Source organism: Platichthys flesus, chromosome 1 (assembly GCF_949316205.1).
Source record: "Platichthys flesus chromosome 1, fPlaFle2.1, whole genome shotgun sequence".
Lineage (NCBI taxonomy): Eukaryota > Metazoa > Chordata > Actinopteri > Pleuronectiformes > Pleuronectidae > Platichthys > Platichthys flesus.
The window spans coordinates 5672468-5690814 of NC_084945.1; the positions used below are offsets into that span (position 1 = coordinate 5672468).

At 40.3% G+C, this 18347-nt stretch overlaps 1 protein-coding gene across 1 annotated transcript in view; it reads right to left on the bottom strand.

Annotated features, from left to right (window-relative positions):
- Positions 1-18347, bottom strand: part of trip4 (thyroid hormone receptor interactor 4) — a 65343-nt gene that overhangs the window by 38906 nt on the left and 8090 nt on the right. Inside the window, exon 12 of the mRNA XM_062400314.1 lies at positions 846-948. Within this exon, the coding sequence (XP_062256298.1) occupies positions 846-948 (103 nt within the window). The remainder of the gene's footprint in view (positions 1-845; positions 949-18347) is intronic.

Consider the following 18347-nt stretch of genomic DNA (forward strand, 5'->3'; position numbering starts at 1 on the left):
AAATGTATAAACAATTTAATACGACTTAAAACATCTAATCAACAATAGATTATAAGTAGGCTGATTGTACACTTTAGGTGTAGTGTAGCAGGAAAGTGCAAGAGCATAAAAACCTCTAGAAGAAAGACTTATACAGTATTTGATTACTGTAAGAGACTAACTATTAGTCGAACTTTCCATATTTTTCTAGACCTGCTGACATCCTAACATATTCATTAATTTCATTTTCTGTCTTTTTCTGTTCCTCTTATAACCTTCTTAACTGTGCCTCATTTTGACAAAGATGGAGACGGGTCCATCACATTCATTTTGGTGGATTAAAAAAGGGGCACATATCCTGCTACATTTTACTTTCAGCCTCTCCTTCTCCATCTCCATCGATCTGGAAATATCTGTGAGAGGCACAGCTGCATAAACAATCCTCTCAAGTCTTTAGAGTGTTTTGAAATATTAACAAAAGAGCTTGCAGGTACATCATTTTGCAGCAGCAGCAGCTATGGCAGCAGAGGGAAAAAGTGTTTGAGACCTATTATAAATCACACAATACAGCAACAACATAGCACATCCAGGCCTGGCTTGTCCCCCAGGCAACCTGACAGCAAAAAAACGTCTTTACAGATGGCTCACAGAGTGGATCAGTACATGTATACTGTATGTGGGAGGGTGCTTTGTGTGCAATTTAGTAGTTTCATTAATGAAAATGTAGTAATCAGGATCGGTGCCGGGCATTATAATGTCTTTTACATGTCTACACAAATGCGAGAGGAGAAGGCTGAAAATCCTCGGTCGGCTCGGGCTAATTTCATACACTTCACTTCCCCCGACATGAAAGAAGAAGGACTTACAGATCTTGTGCCTCCCTTTCATGGAGAATTTCACCAGCAGCTCCTGAGGGTTGGTGCAGATGAAGACGAATGGGGAGGCGGACTCCTCACAGGTAGCAGGGCACTTCAGGAGAGAGGGAAGAGAAAATCGCAGTTTAGCGGTGGCAATATTGTGCACAGAAAATGTGAAATATAACACAAAAAAAACACACATAATGCCCTGCATCCCAGTTATGAATCATTCAGTGAGTGTCTCTATTTATACGCCTAAATCATGCTAGATGTCCTCCTTGCCTGATGTAATAGTACATGCCTGACAGCAACTGATAGTTATGAGTCTCGCTGGGTCTTATGCGCTATAATTACACGACTAATGATGCAGTTGCTAATGAGAGCAGTTGCACCACTTGCGAGCAGTAAGGATGAGACTGAATTTATTACAACCAGCACCAAAAATCCCAGACATACAATTACTATTTGTGTGTATAGACACTGCGAAGGACACAACTGCATCACAAAATGAAACTTATTAAAACCACTTATTAACTACACTCAATTTTACCTTCTAACATGTCATAATTTACTAAAAGCTTTCTGCGAAATCAGCAGAAAAGCTTCACATTTAACTACGTCTCGGACATATTTATGCACACCATAAAAAGCTGCCATACCACATTCCGATGAAGGAGAAGGTGTTTTACAGCAGATAATTGACAGCAGCCTACAGCATAACAGGGCCCAGAGACAAGAGAAAGCCTCCCTCTCTCGCTGTGTTATTGATTGATCTCTCAGGTGAGAGTAGGGAATTGACTGACACAGTGACAAAGGAGTCATCTTTCCCATCACTGGCAGCCAACGGCTCTCAGCTCATCCAATTTCCTCCGGCGCTATCAGATAGTGCCCATGATTGCATCTAGCCAGCCAGGAAGCGGCTCTTTTCATGACAGCATGCTTTTTCCTCTGTCTCCCACTTCTCTTATTCACAGCCTCCCTATCTGCCTCAAAGGAGCACTGAAGGTTGTGACAAATTTGGGGCTTTTAAGGGAAATCAACAGAGTGGACTACCCATCTGTATGAACCCTGACAAACTGGGCAAAGATGATAGAGACGTTTATTTCTGATTGCAGTCTGTGTCAACTTCATCGTAATACACTGGCGAATGGTAAAATAAGTAAACACTCCGAGTCATTAGACATCAGTGGCAACCCTGAAAGAGCCCCTTGATCCCATTTTGGCAAATGACAGTAATTCCAATTAAATTAGATCTCCCCGTCAAGTATATCCGCTCCTAGATTTCCCAGAGCAGCTCTTCAACGAAACTACCCAACCCATGAATTTTGTCGGATTCTAATCGTCAATAAATCCCACTTAAAAAAGAAAAAAGAAAATCAACACTAAATTCATCCTTGCTTTCCATCTATATTTTTCCCTGTGTGGCTAAAGTCTGATCGAGCTTGATCCTCTGTACTACACAGCTCCAAAAATGATCAATTACACTTCAGTGAGTCATTAAACTGTGCAACATGTTCCTTCATTGCCTTGAACACAGACACTTACAAGCGCCAAGGAGATAAGGTTCAACTCCTGTTTGTTTGTTGGTTTGTTGTCATCAGGATTACACAAAAATAACTCAACACATTTCCAAGAAACATGGTGGAAGGATGGAGCAAGGGCCAAAAAAATGTAGTGGGTTTATCCAGACAAAGGATATTTTTCGGACTTTTGATATTTTCTCCAATTTCCAAGGGAATAATTCATGGATCTTGGCATATTCAGTGGAATGATATCTATTAGTATATGCAAATTTTACACGATTGATTGAATTGGCTGTTGGCCCTTGGCGGGGACTTCCTTTTATTTAGTGCCATTTTGTTTCTAGTTTATTTTGGGTCAATCCCAAACACACCAATTCTACTGCCATTAATACTCTCAAGGACCAAAACTATGCCAGAGAGTCAGGCCTTAGAATATGTTGTCGAACAACATCAAAGATCCAGAGTGTTTATTGCTTTGAAGGGCCACACTTGAAGCAGAGTTAAACGTTGTCTGGCTCACAGAAGGGAGAGACTGTGGATAATGGTGCAGTTTTTCCGACAGCCTCTTAAGAAGACATTACAATAGTTGGGCTAGGTGGTTCTGTGAAAAGTATCGCGAGTAGCTCTGTACAAACACAAAAGAGAGAAGTTGTTCATATTTTCTCAAGAAGAAACCAACAAGCGTTGCTGATGAAGTATACTGGCCTGAGTGTCCCCGACAATTGAGCTATCAATGCCTCTTTCAGTAACATTTGGTGAACACTACAAAGTCGAAACAATATATGTAAATTACTTTGCCTTTTGTGAAAAATAGAAAAACATTTGTTACCTATTTACAAAAGTGCTTAGTGCAACAGATATGGTAAGGAAGTGGATATGATGCATTCAGTTTGATGACAGCCCTGCAGGAAAAACAGACACCTAATTTATTTCAGCGCCTCCACACGGTGCAGTGGTAGCAAAAAGACTGAAGGCTTGTCAAGAAAATTAGATGAACCAGGTTCAAATCCATCAAATCCAGGCCAACGCACACACTCCTGGTATATTGACTGTTTGCATTGCGATTGTTGTAACAAAAGATACAATAATTTCTGAAAAGAAAACACAGTGATAGCTGTGCCTTCAAAATCTGTCTCTATTACTCAAACTGTATTTCCTGGATGGCATCTTCTCACAGAGGCTGAAAAAACCTGCCCACATTCACAGAGATCATAACATTTCTCCTAAACAGAGCTTATTGTTGGCTTTTATTTCAATTGGGATAAAGTTAAAACTAGTCTTATCTTCTAAAGACAGATAAAATGGTTAGCATGTCTATGGGGGGGGGGAATAAATCAGTCAAAATAGTCATTCTGTAACAGTGGCCAGTGTTCTCCACATTGATTTGACATTCATTCAGTTTAGACTGGTGTGCTTTATCTTCAGCCTTCACTGCATTAGGATGCCTGGCAGCATGGAGGCTCATTACTCCACTGGTCAACAAGTGACTCTGCTCAGCGCCTCTTTTTCTAATCACTCACACTCCGAGCCAATCTTAATAAAACCTGCTGAATTCATATTTATGTTCCTAGATTAATGGGGGGCATCGGTTCTTCTGCAACATGACTTTAAAAAAATTGCGTTGTGTGAGAATCTGCGGGAAGAACTTCTCTCCAGTCTGCAGCCTGGGTGTGTGTGTGTGTGTGTGTGTGTGTGTGTGTGTGTGTGTGTTTGTTTGTTTGTTTGTTTGTGTGTCTGTGTGTCTGCAGGTCAGCAGGAGAGTGGACGGAGGACACTCAAGACAGAAGAGAGTCTGACACTGGAAATAGACGACCGGACCTTTAATTGCGTCCTGAACTGATCCTGAAGCAGCAGTGGTTATAATTATACAGCAGCGGGACATTGCAAAATAAAAGAACATAGAGGAAAACATGAATCTACTAAGTTCGGTCTCTGCATCCAAGAAAAGTTGCCCACGTCTGCATCATGATACATCTAACAAATACTAAGCCTCTGTGTCCCCATGTAGCAATTAATGGATTGGGAAGAAGGAATACTGTCTTTAAAGTAGCCAGAGGGGACATGAAATTACACCGACAATGTAAAGATCGATCCTGTGAACTGCTAAGACCAAGCAGTCCTTCTCAAATGGCTTACTTAGGTGAGCAGCCTAATCGAGTCTTCCTTTAAATGTACATGCTCAGCACTTGAGAAGACACTTTAATCCAGAGGGACTTAACCCAGTGCACAGTGATTATTTTTAAAGAACCATGAGTCATTGTCATTCATTGTTGGGTTTACACAAAGTCTGATGTAATGGTTCAGCAGTAATTTGATTGGAACAGCTTTTATAGACCTTGGTCTTGTGTGAACAGCAGTGACCAAGAATACATTTGTGACATCAGTCAGCTGAAATTGGGTCAAATGTTGGTTAAACACATCAACATCATCCTGAGGTTGTAAGTTTGTTTGCCGCCCTGAAAAAACACTACAAGTATATATATTACTTAAAAGAATTTCAAATACCAAGAGCACAGGTCTGAGAATAATCTAAAAAGGGAAATAATGAAGGTGTAATTGTTAAGGGACACTTCTTGAAAAGATGAGTTCAGGCTCATTGGAGATCACAAGATGGCTGTGTTGTCGGGGGGGTTATTCAAGGAAACAAAATGGTGGTGGCGTTTCTAGAATCAGATGAAATAAGCGTCGCTGCAGCCAGAGCCCGAGTGTGCTCATGTGAGACCAGGCCAGTCGCCTGCTCTTTCATCCTCCATTAGCTAATTAGCATTTAAAGCTGTTGAATGTGCTGCTCTGCCTCGCTACCCCCCCCCCCCCCCCCCCCTCCACCTAATTGTTTCCATTCCATGTTAATCAAAAGGGCACGAAACATTGTGGCTGTGTGACACGGTGGTTTGCCGAAGCCCTCCATATTCATCAGGAAGGATTTAATGTCGTCGGATTGGACCCCCAAACAAATGCAATTAAATCTGAGCTTGTTGAGAAACACAGGTATTGAATTAAGAAATTGTTAGATGGATTTATGTGGAAACACAGTTGGGTGACAATGACTTTCACTCTGAATTGAGTAAAGAGTGATCAGAAGTCGTTAGTGTGACGGTTTCTTAGCATGGTAGGTCAGGGTTACAGCCCTGGGGCATTCTGGGTAGAGAGACCCAAGTGTTTAACATGGGAGAGATCTGAGGGTATATGTATAGTGACTGTGACAGGTGCATTAAAATGCCCCAGCGTGAGTCGAGTATCACTAGTTGGTTGCTCCGGGCAAATTTGGTTTGCCGTTAGAAGTCAGACTGTAGAGCGACATGGACGCTGCAGCCTCGACGTGTTCATAGACTATTCACAGGAGAGCATGTTTACTGTGGTACCAGGCTCTCATACGGTTTTCATAACATAGACATCTACTTTCCCAGTCTGCCCATAAAAGATAAATCATCAGTTATTTATTTTTAAGTTTTTTCTCCATTTAAATATTTGACTATTGATCAAGTTGTGCGTGTATGATTCAATCATTGTTAACACTTACAGTTCCACCTTAGTCCAAAAAAAAATCCTTACTTACTTTTCACCATTGCTGTTTCTATTTCGTTGTATTTTCTGTAACCAGCTAGCTAAGCGAAACTGATTATCCCTAGCACCTCTAAGGTAACGTGAGGAAAGCTGAAGTGTAAAAAAACAACATGTTTAGTGGAATGTTAGGTGTTGACTTAATACAGAGCCAGGGTAACCAGCTACTCGTGTTCATATTTTATACATTTACCAATCAGAGTAATGTCATTTACTAGCAAGGAAGTGAATGAGAATATTTCCCACAATGTGGAAGTATTTCTATAAACATAATTCAGGAGCTGATGATTTGTGTTAATCGGTTTGTCTGGTCAAAGAATGAAAAACCAGCACAAGCCCAAACTATTTAAAGTGAAGGCTCTATTTATTTGCAGCCTAAACACAGAAGGCTTTGATAATATGTGCTGAGCCTGAGTGAGTAGGAGTAGAGCAGACAACACTTGGCTGTAAATATGGATTCAGAACATTTTCACAAGTAGCTGCAAGATGAATGTAGACATACATACAAAATGCTAAACAAAAAAGAAGAGGTGAAAGATTCATGGAGCTTCACAGCTTCTTCAGAGACTGCCAGTTCAATACGCTGCCCACTATTTAATTTGCTGGGATCGAGCCAGGAGGGATTCAACAATAACCAACTGTATTATTATGAAATTCATTTGGAAAAGGGACGGCAGGGAAGAAGCTGCTGGAAGGAAGCTATTGGGTATGAAAATAGTGGTTTAGAAGGAAGAGAGAGGGCACAGGGGTCCTACTGCTCATTCCACACATCCTTATATTAAAGTATCATGTACTGAGGTTTCTTCTTCATGCAAGTCTTTCATCACCTTTCCTTCCTCTGTACACTTTCTAGTGCAGCGTTCATACTTAGTACAGTCCAAAATACCGTGAGCTGCAAGCAGCGTTTGATGAAAACAACATCCATCTTAATAAAACCAGCTAAATACTGAGCCAGGATTTGACAGAAGGAACACAAACCTTTGAATCTAAGCTTGTCAAGTGACAGCTCAACAAGCCAACACTGTTCTCTCTCCTCTCTCTACAATGTCTCTCTCTGTGGCTCTTTTCAGCTGCTGTCGGCAATTAAGGGCAGCAGAGACAAGTAATCTCCTTCTGGGCAACAGGGCCAGACCAGAACAGGCATGTGGAGTGGGCTGTGCAGTTTTAGAGGGTGGGGGGTTGGGGGACTGCGAGCCTGGCCCCAGCCTCAGCCCTAGCCAGGCCCTGCTTGGCTGCACTCAATCTTAGCCCAATAAAAAGCCCTTCATTGGCAGGGTGCAACTGAGCCAGACGGGCTGGGAGCATGTGGCTTTAAAAAATGAGGAGGGTGGAATAAGGAGGAGGGAGGCACAGCATGAAGGGAGAATGAGAGGGGGGGGAGAACTAGTGAGGGAAAATAAGGAATACCATTTCAGTTAGAAAGACGGATAATAAGAGTATGAGGTGATGGGAAGAACACAGAGGCAGAGATTTTGATAGATAGGGAACTACACACAGCCAACTGTGTCTTCCCAGAAAGGACACGTTTGAAATAGTGCTTGGCCGGTTCTGTCAAGGCTGGTTTCACTCTGGGAATGGAGAAACAGATGGGTTGTCTCTGAGCTATAGGGGCTACATGTGGGAGGTGAAAGGGTGTTGTTGGGGACTGCATGCAACAGCAATCGTTTGCCAATCGTTCTTTAATCTATCATGTTCTCCACACAACACAAGCCTGATTCTGATCACTAACCCTCCAACTAATGCATATGCCCTCAGGACGATGGAGCTGTATTTGCCTCTCAACCTTTGGATGCACTAATAGTATTGTTTTTCTATCGCTGAATGAAACAGGAACAGAGCACAAACACACCCTGTATGAATTAGACTGTGAAAAACACTGCCCCCAAAAATTAGCTGTAGGAAATACTTTTTAAATGTACCACAGCAATTTTGTCTAAATTTGAGACTAAACCAACTGTATCCATAATACAGAGTAGGGGATAATTAGTTGTTCAAGTAATAGCTATATCATATTTATTACTGTACAGTGTTTATGCAAATTTTCTTACAGGGCTCTGATAAAATAATGCGTCCAAACTAGTGTTGTCACTTATTCAAGAAATCAAGCTTTAATGAATTCCAACTAACACAATTCATAATTTGCTGAATTTTTGCCCAAATTGCGAATTTTTTATAAAATAAACAAGTCATTGTTAAACTCTCAAAAGCTTTACAAACAAAAGTTACAATTTGGAATAATAATGGACATTTGTGGTTGAAATCCATACATAATGTATTCTGGTTATAGGTTTTGGGAAAGTCATAACTTTAGATGGCTAATATAGGTAGCTATGATCTTTGCTTGTTTTTCTTTGGTCAATAACTTCATAGTGTGTATCAAATGCATCCACGCTTTATTTCTAAATATTCTCATATCTTAATAAAAATCCTCCTTGTTTTCTGATTTACTTCCATCTGCTGTTTGCTGCTAATTCAAACTTCCATCTGTTTCACATTAAAAGTCTTCTTGAGGTCGAGAAGAAATAATCTTTTCTCGTCACATTTACTGTGAAACGTGCAGGAAGTGTTGAGTTTCATTAAAGAGCAGTTTGACTTTGTGAAAGAGCGGCAAAGTAGAGCGCATCATAATGAACTGAGCAGTGAGTGAAAACAGCATTTCTGTTAAAAACAACATGTACAGTTAAAAACAGACAAATGTTTTTCTGAACGACTTAAAAATGAAAATTGAGCAGAACTTACCTTGTCAAGCATTACAATAATTGTACCAGTTACTTAGATTAAACAACAAATCTTACAAGGTCTAAGCCACCTTTAGATAATTCCAACATCAGCCTTCCATAGGTTTACTGGTTCAAAATGTGGTAATACCATTTGGGTCATTATTGATTTTCCCCAATCTCAAAGTTGTCGAGCTATTGCGAAATCAAAACTGGACAAGATAACTGCATTAAAAAGGTATTTAAATCTAGGTGGGCCAGCAGGGCAGCTCAGGTGGATTAACAATATTTTGCTTTTACATGTTTATTCATGCCAACAGAGATACTCAATAACAAGGCATCAACAATTCATGTAAAGCTCAACACAAACAGCGTCTCTATTGGAGTACGGCAAACTGCCAAACTACGCTATTCATGTGAATGTAGCCAGAGGCCTCGTAGGAAGCATCATTGATTTCAGTTGTCTCTTAGACTTCAGTTGAACGTTACATCTTGTTCCTCAGAAACAGGGCCAAAAAAATAACATGGCAAAATCTTCATTTTTGCATTTGTCTTTGTTTTGATCACTTTGTATCAACATGGCGTATCCTGTATTTTGCATTTATAGAATTTATATAATCTTTACATAATGGTCTACAGAAAGAGAAATCATTGTAAGTAAAGACCGAGTGATTTGTATTACATGTGAACAGAAGGTGATTGTTGCTTTAGCTACACGGAAAATCATATGTCCAACAAATTCTCAGACACCTTTTACAACCCTTTTAAAACTGGCAGCAAAAGGTGCAAACATATGGACCCTCAGCTTGTATGGACACAGTCTCTGGATCATACGGACGCCATGTGACGTTAACCCAAATCAAATCGATTTTAACAGGCAGCTGTTGCAGCTCCCTTTGCCCTGATCATTGAAGCTCGTCCACCCCAAGTTGAAAAGGGATGATTAAAAATGTAACATACTCCTTCACCTACAGAATCAACTGGTGTCAAGTTGGAGGGTGAACATTAATTATCTAGGAGTGTGCAACACTGGCTTCTGAATTTTTACATTATTAATATCCTCGACACGACGTGAGACATCTCATTATTAGACGCTCTGCACTAGGGGCACGGTTTTCCAATAAGTGCCACTGTGTCAGTCTGCTCAACTGCAAACACACATTTCCTTTGCTTGATACATTTTGCTGCTGATAAAAAAAGTTACATTTCAAGTGGGTACATAAGTTTGTACAGTGAAATCAACTGCAAAAAAAATAAAGTTTATTCAAACCATCACTGTGAAAATTAAGGTTTAACTATCAAGTGAGGAGTCAAGACAGGATTTAGGGAAATTACCCATGCTGCCTGTGTATATTTGTACTGTGGAGAGCACTTTAAGAACCAACACAGAGTGCGAGCTGCTGAGTCTTTGTAACCATCTTGAAGTAAATGACTTCAAGCTGTCACCATCCCACCAATAAAATCCCCCCCGGAAGACTGGGCGGCAGAAAGAGCATTAAAATACATTTCCCTGCTCCTTTGCATCATAAGCACAACAATTGAGGTCTGTAAAAAAAATAATGTTGGTAAAGAGCAAGCCCATCCATTAGCCTCTGAGCTAGCTCTAGTGATGACAGGTGTAGTGAAGTCATGTGTTTGTGCAGAGAGATTCACACAGACTTCCTCACTTAACCCAGTTCCACTTTCCCAGCCATGTTTATGACTTCACCTCCTGTGGTGGCCCTCGGGCAAGAAGAAAACAAGGCTGCTTCACTACAGTCAAAGCTTTTTAGACTCAACAAGCTCACTGCTGGAACTTTCCAAGGAAAAGCGTTCTCTCTCTTGTGCACAGTTGAGCTTCTGTTTGCCGAGCGCATGAGTCTTTCTGAATTGGAGAACCACCAACGGATTTATAATGTTGGGTAGAAAATGACATTTTTTTAAAACATGACCATTTTAAGACACAGTGACTTAATGTCATGCATAGCTTTTTAATAAAAAAAGTGGTTCATAATTCAAAATCCCAAACATGAGAAAATAAATATGTTGTCATAATTATTTTTGAGTGGAAGCAGACAAGCACGCTGCTTTTACAAAAATAGGAAAAGAAAAAAATGACAGACGCCTTCACCCTTCTTACTAGTTTCTTTAACAACACATACACACACACTCAAACACACACTCAAACAGACAGAGCCAGAACCCCTGGAGACAATTACCATGTCTGCTTTCAAACCTTGACATCAAAGAACAATCCAGGGAATCGAAGGCATTAAAACTTCTTATTTTCCTCCACAATCTCCCTTTATCGGTGCCACAAATCCAACGCTCCTCAACACAGGTGCTGCCAGCAAAAAGGCTCATGTTTTAAGTGAGCTAACAAACCACTTCACAGTGGGCATTTGATTTTGTAATGTGGAAATTGAGAAGGACCGGGGATTTTATGAACACGTCTGTCTCTGAAGGTGAATATTTGCTTTGATATTCTGACGCTTGGGGTCCAGCCCTCCAATCTGTGTTCACTCAGCCTCTGTGGGAATACTGGTCTCTTCCTTCTCCTGGAGGCTGGCAACGAGCAGGGGTTGAGAAAGGAGAACAGGAGGAAAGCTGTCCACTGATTCCTATCGAAGGCGAGTTTTAGGTTTCTCTAAGACCATGGGTTAGTAACACAGCTTACAATAGATAAGGTGATCCTGCTTATATGGTCCAAGGGGAGAACACAGTGAACTGTTAAATAGGGAGGTGTTGAATAAGAGCTCTTTAAAAGCCCTCTTCAATTTATGCTTCACAGGTTTTGCAAGTAGGCTAAAATATTTTGGGGTGAGAAGCCACGTGGGGATTACATGAATTTCCTTTGTACTAATTCAGCTCAGAATTATCTTAAACTCCCCAAATTGAACAGCTTCATTGAAACAAAATAAAGCAACAGACCATTAGCCATGGCTACTGCTGCTATTATTGCAAAGCCGTACAGTGTTGCATTGCACACACGCAGTTGAACATTTTACAATGGCAATTTTACTGCTTGAAATTCTGAGCAATTACTGAAACAACAAATCTTTCACAAAGAAGCAGAAATGTCTTTCCGATGAAGCTGCAGCTCAAACTCCATGAAGTGTTTGTAAATGGTTTCGACAGGTAACCTTTCAATGTTTTCAGCTGAGTCGAAAATATTGTAAAAGGGTCTTGAATATTCACTTGATGGCTACATACATGATAAAATATTCAATGACTGAGGATGAAGCTGCACGTAAATATTACCAGGTGGTTAAAATTGTAGACATCGAAAGTAAAGAACCAGCATTGGGTTTGAAATGCTGGTAGAAATAAGTATGATGCAGAATATCAGACTGTTATTATGCTTAAATTGTTCGTATTTTTAAAAACCTTTACTATTTATAGAGAAGAGGCTTTTAGTATGAGGGCCTGTTAGCAAAGGCTAATGGTTTAGGGTTGTTGTGTAAACTTTTCCAAAGCCAATTATTAGAATCAGTAAGCTGCTAACATTAGCCCTGATACTCCAGCATCCACAACTAACCCCAACTACACACTAAATGTGATTGAAGTACATGTTTTCAATGTAAACACTGACCCATGCACACACAACTGTAGCTATTTAATCATGTTCTGCTTGGAAGTAGCTGGAATAGAACTGAGAGCTGTGTTGCCATCAGCAGCAACAAAGCTTGCAATAAGCTGGCGAACTGGCAGGTCATGTTGGAGCAGAGAAACACTCTAATCCATTCCTTATCATTTGTGTTTGTTTTTCAAGTTTTTACTTTTTTTTAAGTATCTCTGACTACAGTCCTGTTAACTCTGCTGCTGAGTGTGGATAAATCCAAAGCATGGCAGTTTTGCTGTAGCATTAGCTGACATAAATACTCGTTATACTTTAGAATATAAATATCAACAGCCAGTACAAATGGTAAAGGAAAACCTGTAAAACAAATGTTTAACCACGATGGTGGTTGTGATGCAGCGACATCAGTTCTCTAAATATGCAAACTTCTTTGCATTGCATTGTTTTTTCTCTTCATTTGAGAGGTGAAAAAGTGCTTAAATATTTGCAAAAATATGCTCTTGTGTCTCTTGATTTTCTAGGTAATGCCAAACAGCTTCTTTTAAGGTGCATTTGGATTTGAAGTCAGAGGAGAGGATGACTCAGTTGCTTCTGGGCAAATCCAATATTATTACAGAGACATCTGGCCTCAAAACAACTGACGAAATAACTCAAGAGAAAAATCTCTTCATAAAAATGGGGAAAAAACGCATGGGATACAGGTCATTGGCTGTAACACGCCTATGTTTTCTTAAACATCCAGCAGGGGAAATGTACAATTTAGAGATATGTGAAGTGCCAGCATTATTCAAGAAATTATGCTGAATCTTTCTCTTGCTACCCTGACCACCACCAACTTGAGAGGCAAGGAAATTATGCTGCATGTAAATCAATACTCTACTTTGCACAGTAAGCCTGCAAAAGCATTTAATGGCATTTTTGCTCAGTGGACCGTGGCAAAAAAGGGCCTGTGCACTATGTGCTCCAAGAAATGTCACGACATATGGCAAAGGCAGCAGAAAGAAGTGGAGCTGAAGCTGGCAGTTGAGGGAGTATGACAGCAAAATCCCAATTGATTTTCAATACCCATTTCAAATGATGCTAGCATTCAAAGTGGTTCAGTCACCTTTTAAATTAAATTTGCATACATGCTTTTGCATTTGGATTCAAAGTAATAAATGATGTTGGACTATGACTAACGTAAAACTCACGTGTAGAGATTTAAATAAGAAATTCACAACTGTGTGTTGAATGTGGTCAAATCTTCACAGCCACAGCTTTAACAGCCTGAGGTGGATAAAGGTGAGTTATGTTTTTCAATATATTACATACTGTCTTTAATCTCACAATACTACATGTTAAGACATTTTTTGTTGTGATTATGTCCACCTAGACCAAATAACGTATGAATAATTCTGCTGAGATATTTTCTTGGTGAAAAAACTTTGCTGCATTTCAAATAATCCACTCGAAGGTTGGGTAAAGTGGTCAGATACTTTTTTTGTAGTTTCACCTCAACACCCTTCAGCTCTAAATTAGAAAGCTGACCTAAAAGCGTCTGGAATGAAGGCATAAACGTTTCAGTGAGACAACACTCTCTAAGGGAAAGCCTGTCATATTTGACATTAATTCTTGCTTGATCACGCACACAGGTACTTGGTGGTATATGGGGCAGACTCTTAAGTCCCTGCTTCCCACAGCACACATCACTGGAGCCTCGTTGAAAATAACGATAATGATCACATCATACTGTGAAACTAGAGCTCATGTATTAAGACAGTCAGATCTAGATTGATGCTGCATATGACTGACTAGATGAAAGATCCTGAACCCAAGATAAACCATGAGGCCATTTGGATTGTCAAAATAAAACATTCCAGATAAAATAGCAGTGATGGTGAATCCATCTGGAACTCTCTGCCTGTATTTTCAAATAATGGCGATTTTTCAAACCCTGTTTCATAACACTGGCGATCTTCAAAAACCTAATACTCAACATTGAATGAACCCATGTTGTTTCTCTCTACATTTTACTTCCAACAGGTCACATCAAACAGAAAAGTAAATATGTTCCCTTCGAAAATTACTTTATGTGTTAAATTATCTAGCAATTCAAGATGTCTTCTCCACACGATCAAAGACCATGTGGCTGCTAAGCTTCAGTTACCTTTAATGAGTGCAGCTCTAATGTGTAAGAGAGATATGGCAAATACTTTACATCCATTTGCTATATAGGAGCATTTTGTGAAGATGTATCAAATAATAAAAACTAATTGTGGATGTAGAGAATCAGCCAAATTGAAAGAGATTAAAATGATTGAATATACAAATTTCAAATTCTAAGGATATATTTTGCTCTCCATTTTAAATGATCCTTTATTATTCAGAGATTATTTACCAAAAAAATAAGATAGACTCTCTGGTGTTAAGTGCAAGTAGAAGCTAAATATTTTTTTAGTTTACTGCACACAAAGAGAGTAAGATTAATGGCACTGGAGGCATGGATGGTCTCCCTCCTCGCCTCCCCACTTTCTCCTTACTTTCCTCCGCTGTGATGTCGCTCGCAGGAAGTTGCTGAGCCGACATGTCACCCAGCAGAGTACAATTGAGTTTGTAATCTCTGACCCTGCAGTGGCAGAGAGTCTCTCGCTCCCTGTCTCTCTGGCTCGCCCTCTCTAGGAGAGATACTTGTAGTTATACTGCTGCTGGGTCGGTCTGGGCTTGGCTGGATAAAGATCTCTACTCAAATGAACACACAGGCATGTGTGACATAAAGCAATTGCAAAGGCATGCCTGGGGAATGTTGGCAGAAATGCACAAATTCAGCTCAGCGTAATGACTGTAGCAATGCCTGCTCTCACATTTGGATGCGAACAGGCATAGAAAAGTGATTAAATTGAAAGCTTTTTCCTGTTCCTGATATAATCATAGCAGGAAAACGCAGTCGCCTACTGGTTTTGAGCAAAGTACTTACTGACTACACCACATAACCTTCATTCATTTCCTCATTCCAAAACAGAAAGCTGGCACAGACACTGGCCTCATGAGGAGCCATTTTGGGGCATCAACAACAAACACCAGATGTGGAGATGGGAGATGAATGTCAAACATATTGATTCTGTGCTTCATTAAAGTGGGGGCCTAGAGTTTCCCTGTGGCAAGGCAACAAATAGATCACAACGTTAAACTCCACAGAGGTCTTGTTTAATGCAGAAACTGCTCAACACAGCCGGTGTCTTCATTTCAAAGAGGGCACAGACTGAGAACACATCCATATGATAAATAGATAAAACACAGAAAGCAGCTCCAGTTACATATGTTAGGATCTAAAGAAAAACCGTACTGACAGAATTACAAACATCTACCTATTGAATTACATCAATAACTAAACAACATCATTGGCAGTACATGTTTCAGCTGTAAATATTCAAAGGCTGCTTTCAGACACACACTGAAGTCCGGACATTTTCATGAAAATTTTGAAAATGGCTGTATGTGAGAACGCAAATATCTGAGTCAGTTGCGGCGGATGTTTTCTGGAAGTTGTCAAATTGAGTTAATATTATTTGGAATGTTTATTTATATCTTTATCCGCACCATTCAGATATGCTAGCCAGCTCAAGCAGCAACGATTATGTCTTGCATGAAAAAGGTCACTCGCAACACTGCTAATTTAGAATGTGAAGGAAGCGAATGAGGCCCGATGTACCTTAAATAAAATAACATTAACTCAAGTTTCATAACAAAGAAAATCAGTTGATAAAATTCATAACAAACAAGCTAACACACATCAACATAATAATTGAGGTGCAGGTAAATGTCTTTCTACTGTAAATCGAAGGCTCCGTGTCTTGTCATTCCTATTCTGTTCCAGTCAATAAAACAGCTCAACACTAATATTACCCCTGCAGGGCTTTCTGTTTATTTGCTGAAGGATTGAACTGGAGTAATGACGATATATCGGCTTCGACAAAGCAACATTTTTCCATCTCAGAAACAAGAGCGAGAGAAAAATGTCTCCCATCTTAGAAATATCTCACGAGTTGAGGAGGTCTGATTTGAAAAGAGCAAAAACACGTCACATCGCTTTTACAAGAGAAAAAGGGAAGAATTTGAACCTGTTTAGCATTCAGTCTAACACTTCATAAGGTTCGGCGTTTAGTTGCTTCTCTTTGATTCTGACTCATTTTCATCAACACTGCTGTCTTTTACACCATCAAAGAGGGCCGTCTGAAATGTCTCTCACGCTGCCTTTATCATTGTTCCAAAGATCCTGTGATCAGGATTCAGAGAAAAAGGAACAACTCCCATTAAATGAGCAGAGCAAAATGGAGGAGCAGCAGAGATAATAAAGGGGGCTTAACCGTCAGCTTTCCTCCAGCAGCAGAAACCGTGTGACATTCACTGAAGTGGTCTGAGGACAGCAGTGAAATTCTAAAGAGTGTAGCAGACCATTTGAAGTCTGGCAGATGGTTCTATGTATTTTTCATGCTGTTGAGAACCTGTGACTGAGGTTTGGTTGGTTGTCATCCAGTGCCTGGGGACCCTGGGCTGAATGGATTCTACACACCACTGCAGAATCACATGATGTCTGACCTCTCCGCCATGGCAAACTGCCCAGCAAGGAAAAAGGGAGGAAGGGGAGGAATGCGAGTGTGTTAGTGTGTGACAGGGTTGTGCACAAAGAGATAGAGAGTGAGAGAGGGAGGGAGGCAGGGAGGGAGAAGGCAAAAGAGAGAAATGTCGAACGATTGCATGTAAGCGTGCACGTCTGTTCACTGAGCATATACTGAATAGTCCGCGCCAACATGCAACTTCACAGCCCTGACCTGTAAAACATACTGTTAAAGAGAAAGTGTGGAAAATATGAAGATGGAGGGGGAGGGGTGAGGAAGGAGGGGGGGCAGCCACTGCTAAGGATTCACACTATGTTAGAGAGAGAGTGAGAGAGGGAGGGAGAGAGGGGGTGAAGAAAAATAGCATTGCCTGACTTCCCTTCCTTTGGAATGCATCCAATGTATCCTGTGAGAGAGGGTGTGTGTGTGTGTGTGTGTGTGCTTGTGTGTGTGTGTGGCATGCTGGCAGGAAGGCTTTCAGCATATAAATATCACATTACCACACAAGGAAACGCAGGCATCAGTCCGAGCTTCCAGCCGGCCTAACAAGCACGGGAGCTCCACTCTGGAGGTCAGAGGGAGAGCTTGCACAAAATGGAATTCCACAGAAACCAGCACTTCTTTTAACAGATAAGTGGCTCGGGTGGCAGGAATGTGATGTGGTAGAAATCTATGGGTCCTGTTATATGGCGTGCTGGCGCTCTACATAGCCGTGCTCTGAATATACTGTGCTCAGATGGGATGAAGTATACAATTTAAAAAAAGCCATAATCAAAAGAACATATAGGTTTATTTACAGACTGGATAACGGGGAAAAAAAGGTACAATATACTGTAGCTCAATGAGCACTGAGTCACTAAATCAATGGTCATGCAGATTATTTTAACGGCATTATGGTTTTGAGTATGATTTTATTTGTACTTTTTTGATTCCTGCTAACTGTTCACATTAAAAACATAAATAACTGAACACTGACCTCAAACCGTTTCACTGGTGCACCTCATGGATCAATTCTAGTTGCACTACTTTTATTAAATGCTAATCTCCATTCAAAACTACACACATATGCAGATGATACTGTTACTTATTTTGAGGCATAGGTATCACAACATGGGACACACAACCTAACAATACAAAATAAAACTAGGACTTTAGCCTTCAACCATCTCTTTAGACATGAGGTTTAAAAAATTAAACAATATTGAGGCATGCTACATGTCTATTCTATTTTATTGCATCAATGTTTCTCCCATTCAATCATGCCTTTAAAAATGACTTTTCTTTATTTCGTTCCAACTGTTCGTGCAGTGCTATTAGTGTCATTGCTTTTTAAGCCTCGATACAACTCCACAGCGTTTTGACTTGTCATAACAGCAAAAGCACAGGTGTTATGAATAACCTTAAATACTTTAGTTGAGTGTCCCAGTGAGGCTTGACAGCGTGACAGTGAGCCAACATGAAACATGCCAGAAGCTGGACACTTAAGTAAACGGAATCCAGACATCATTCATAATTATTTATACATGTGCTTTTTCCATTATAGCATGTCAAAATGC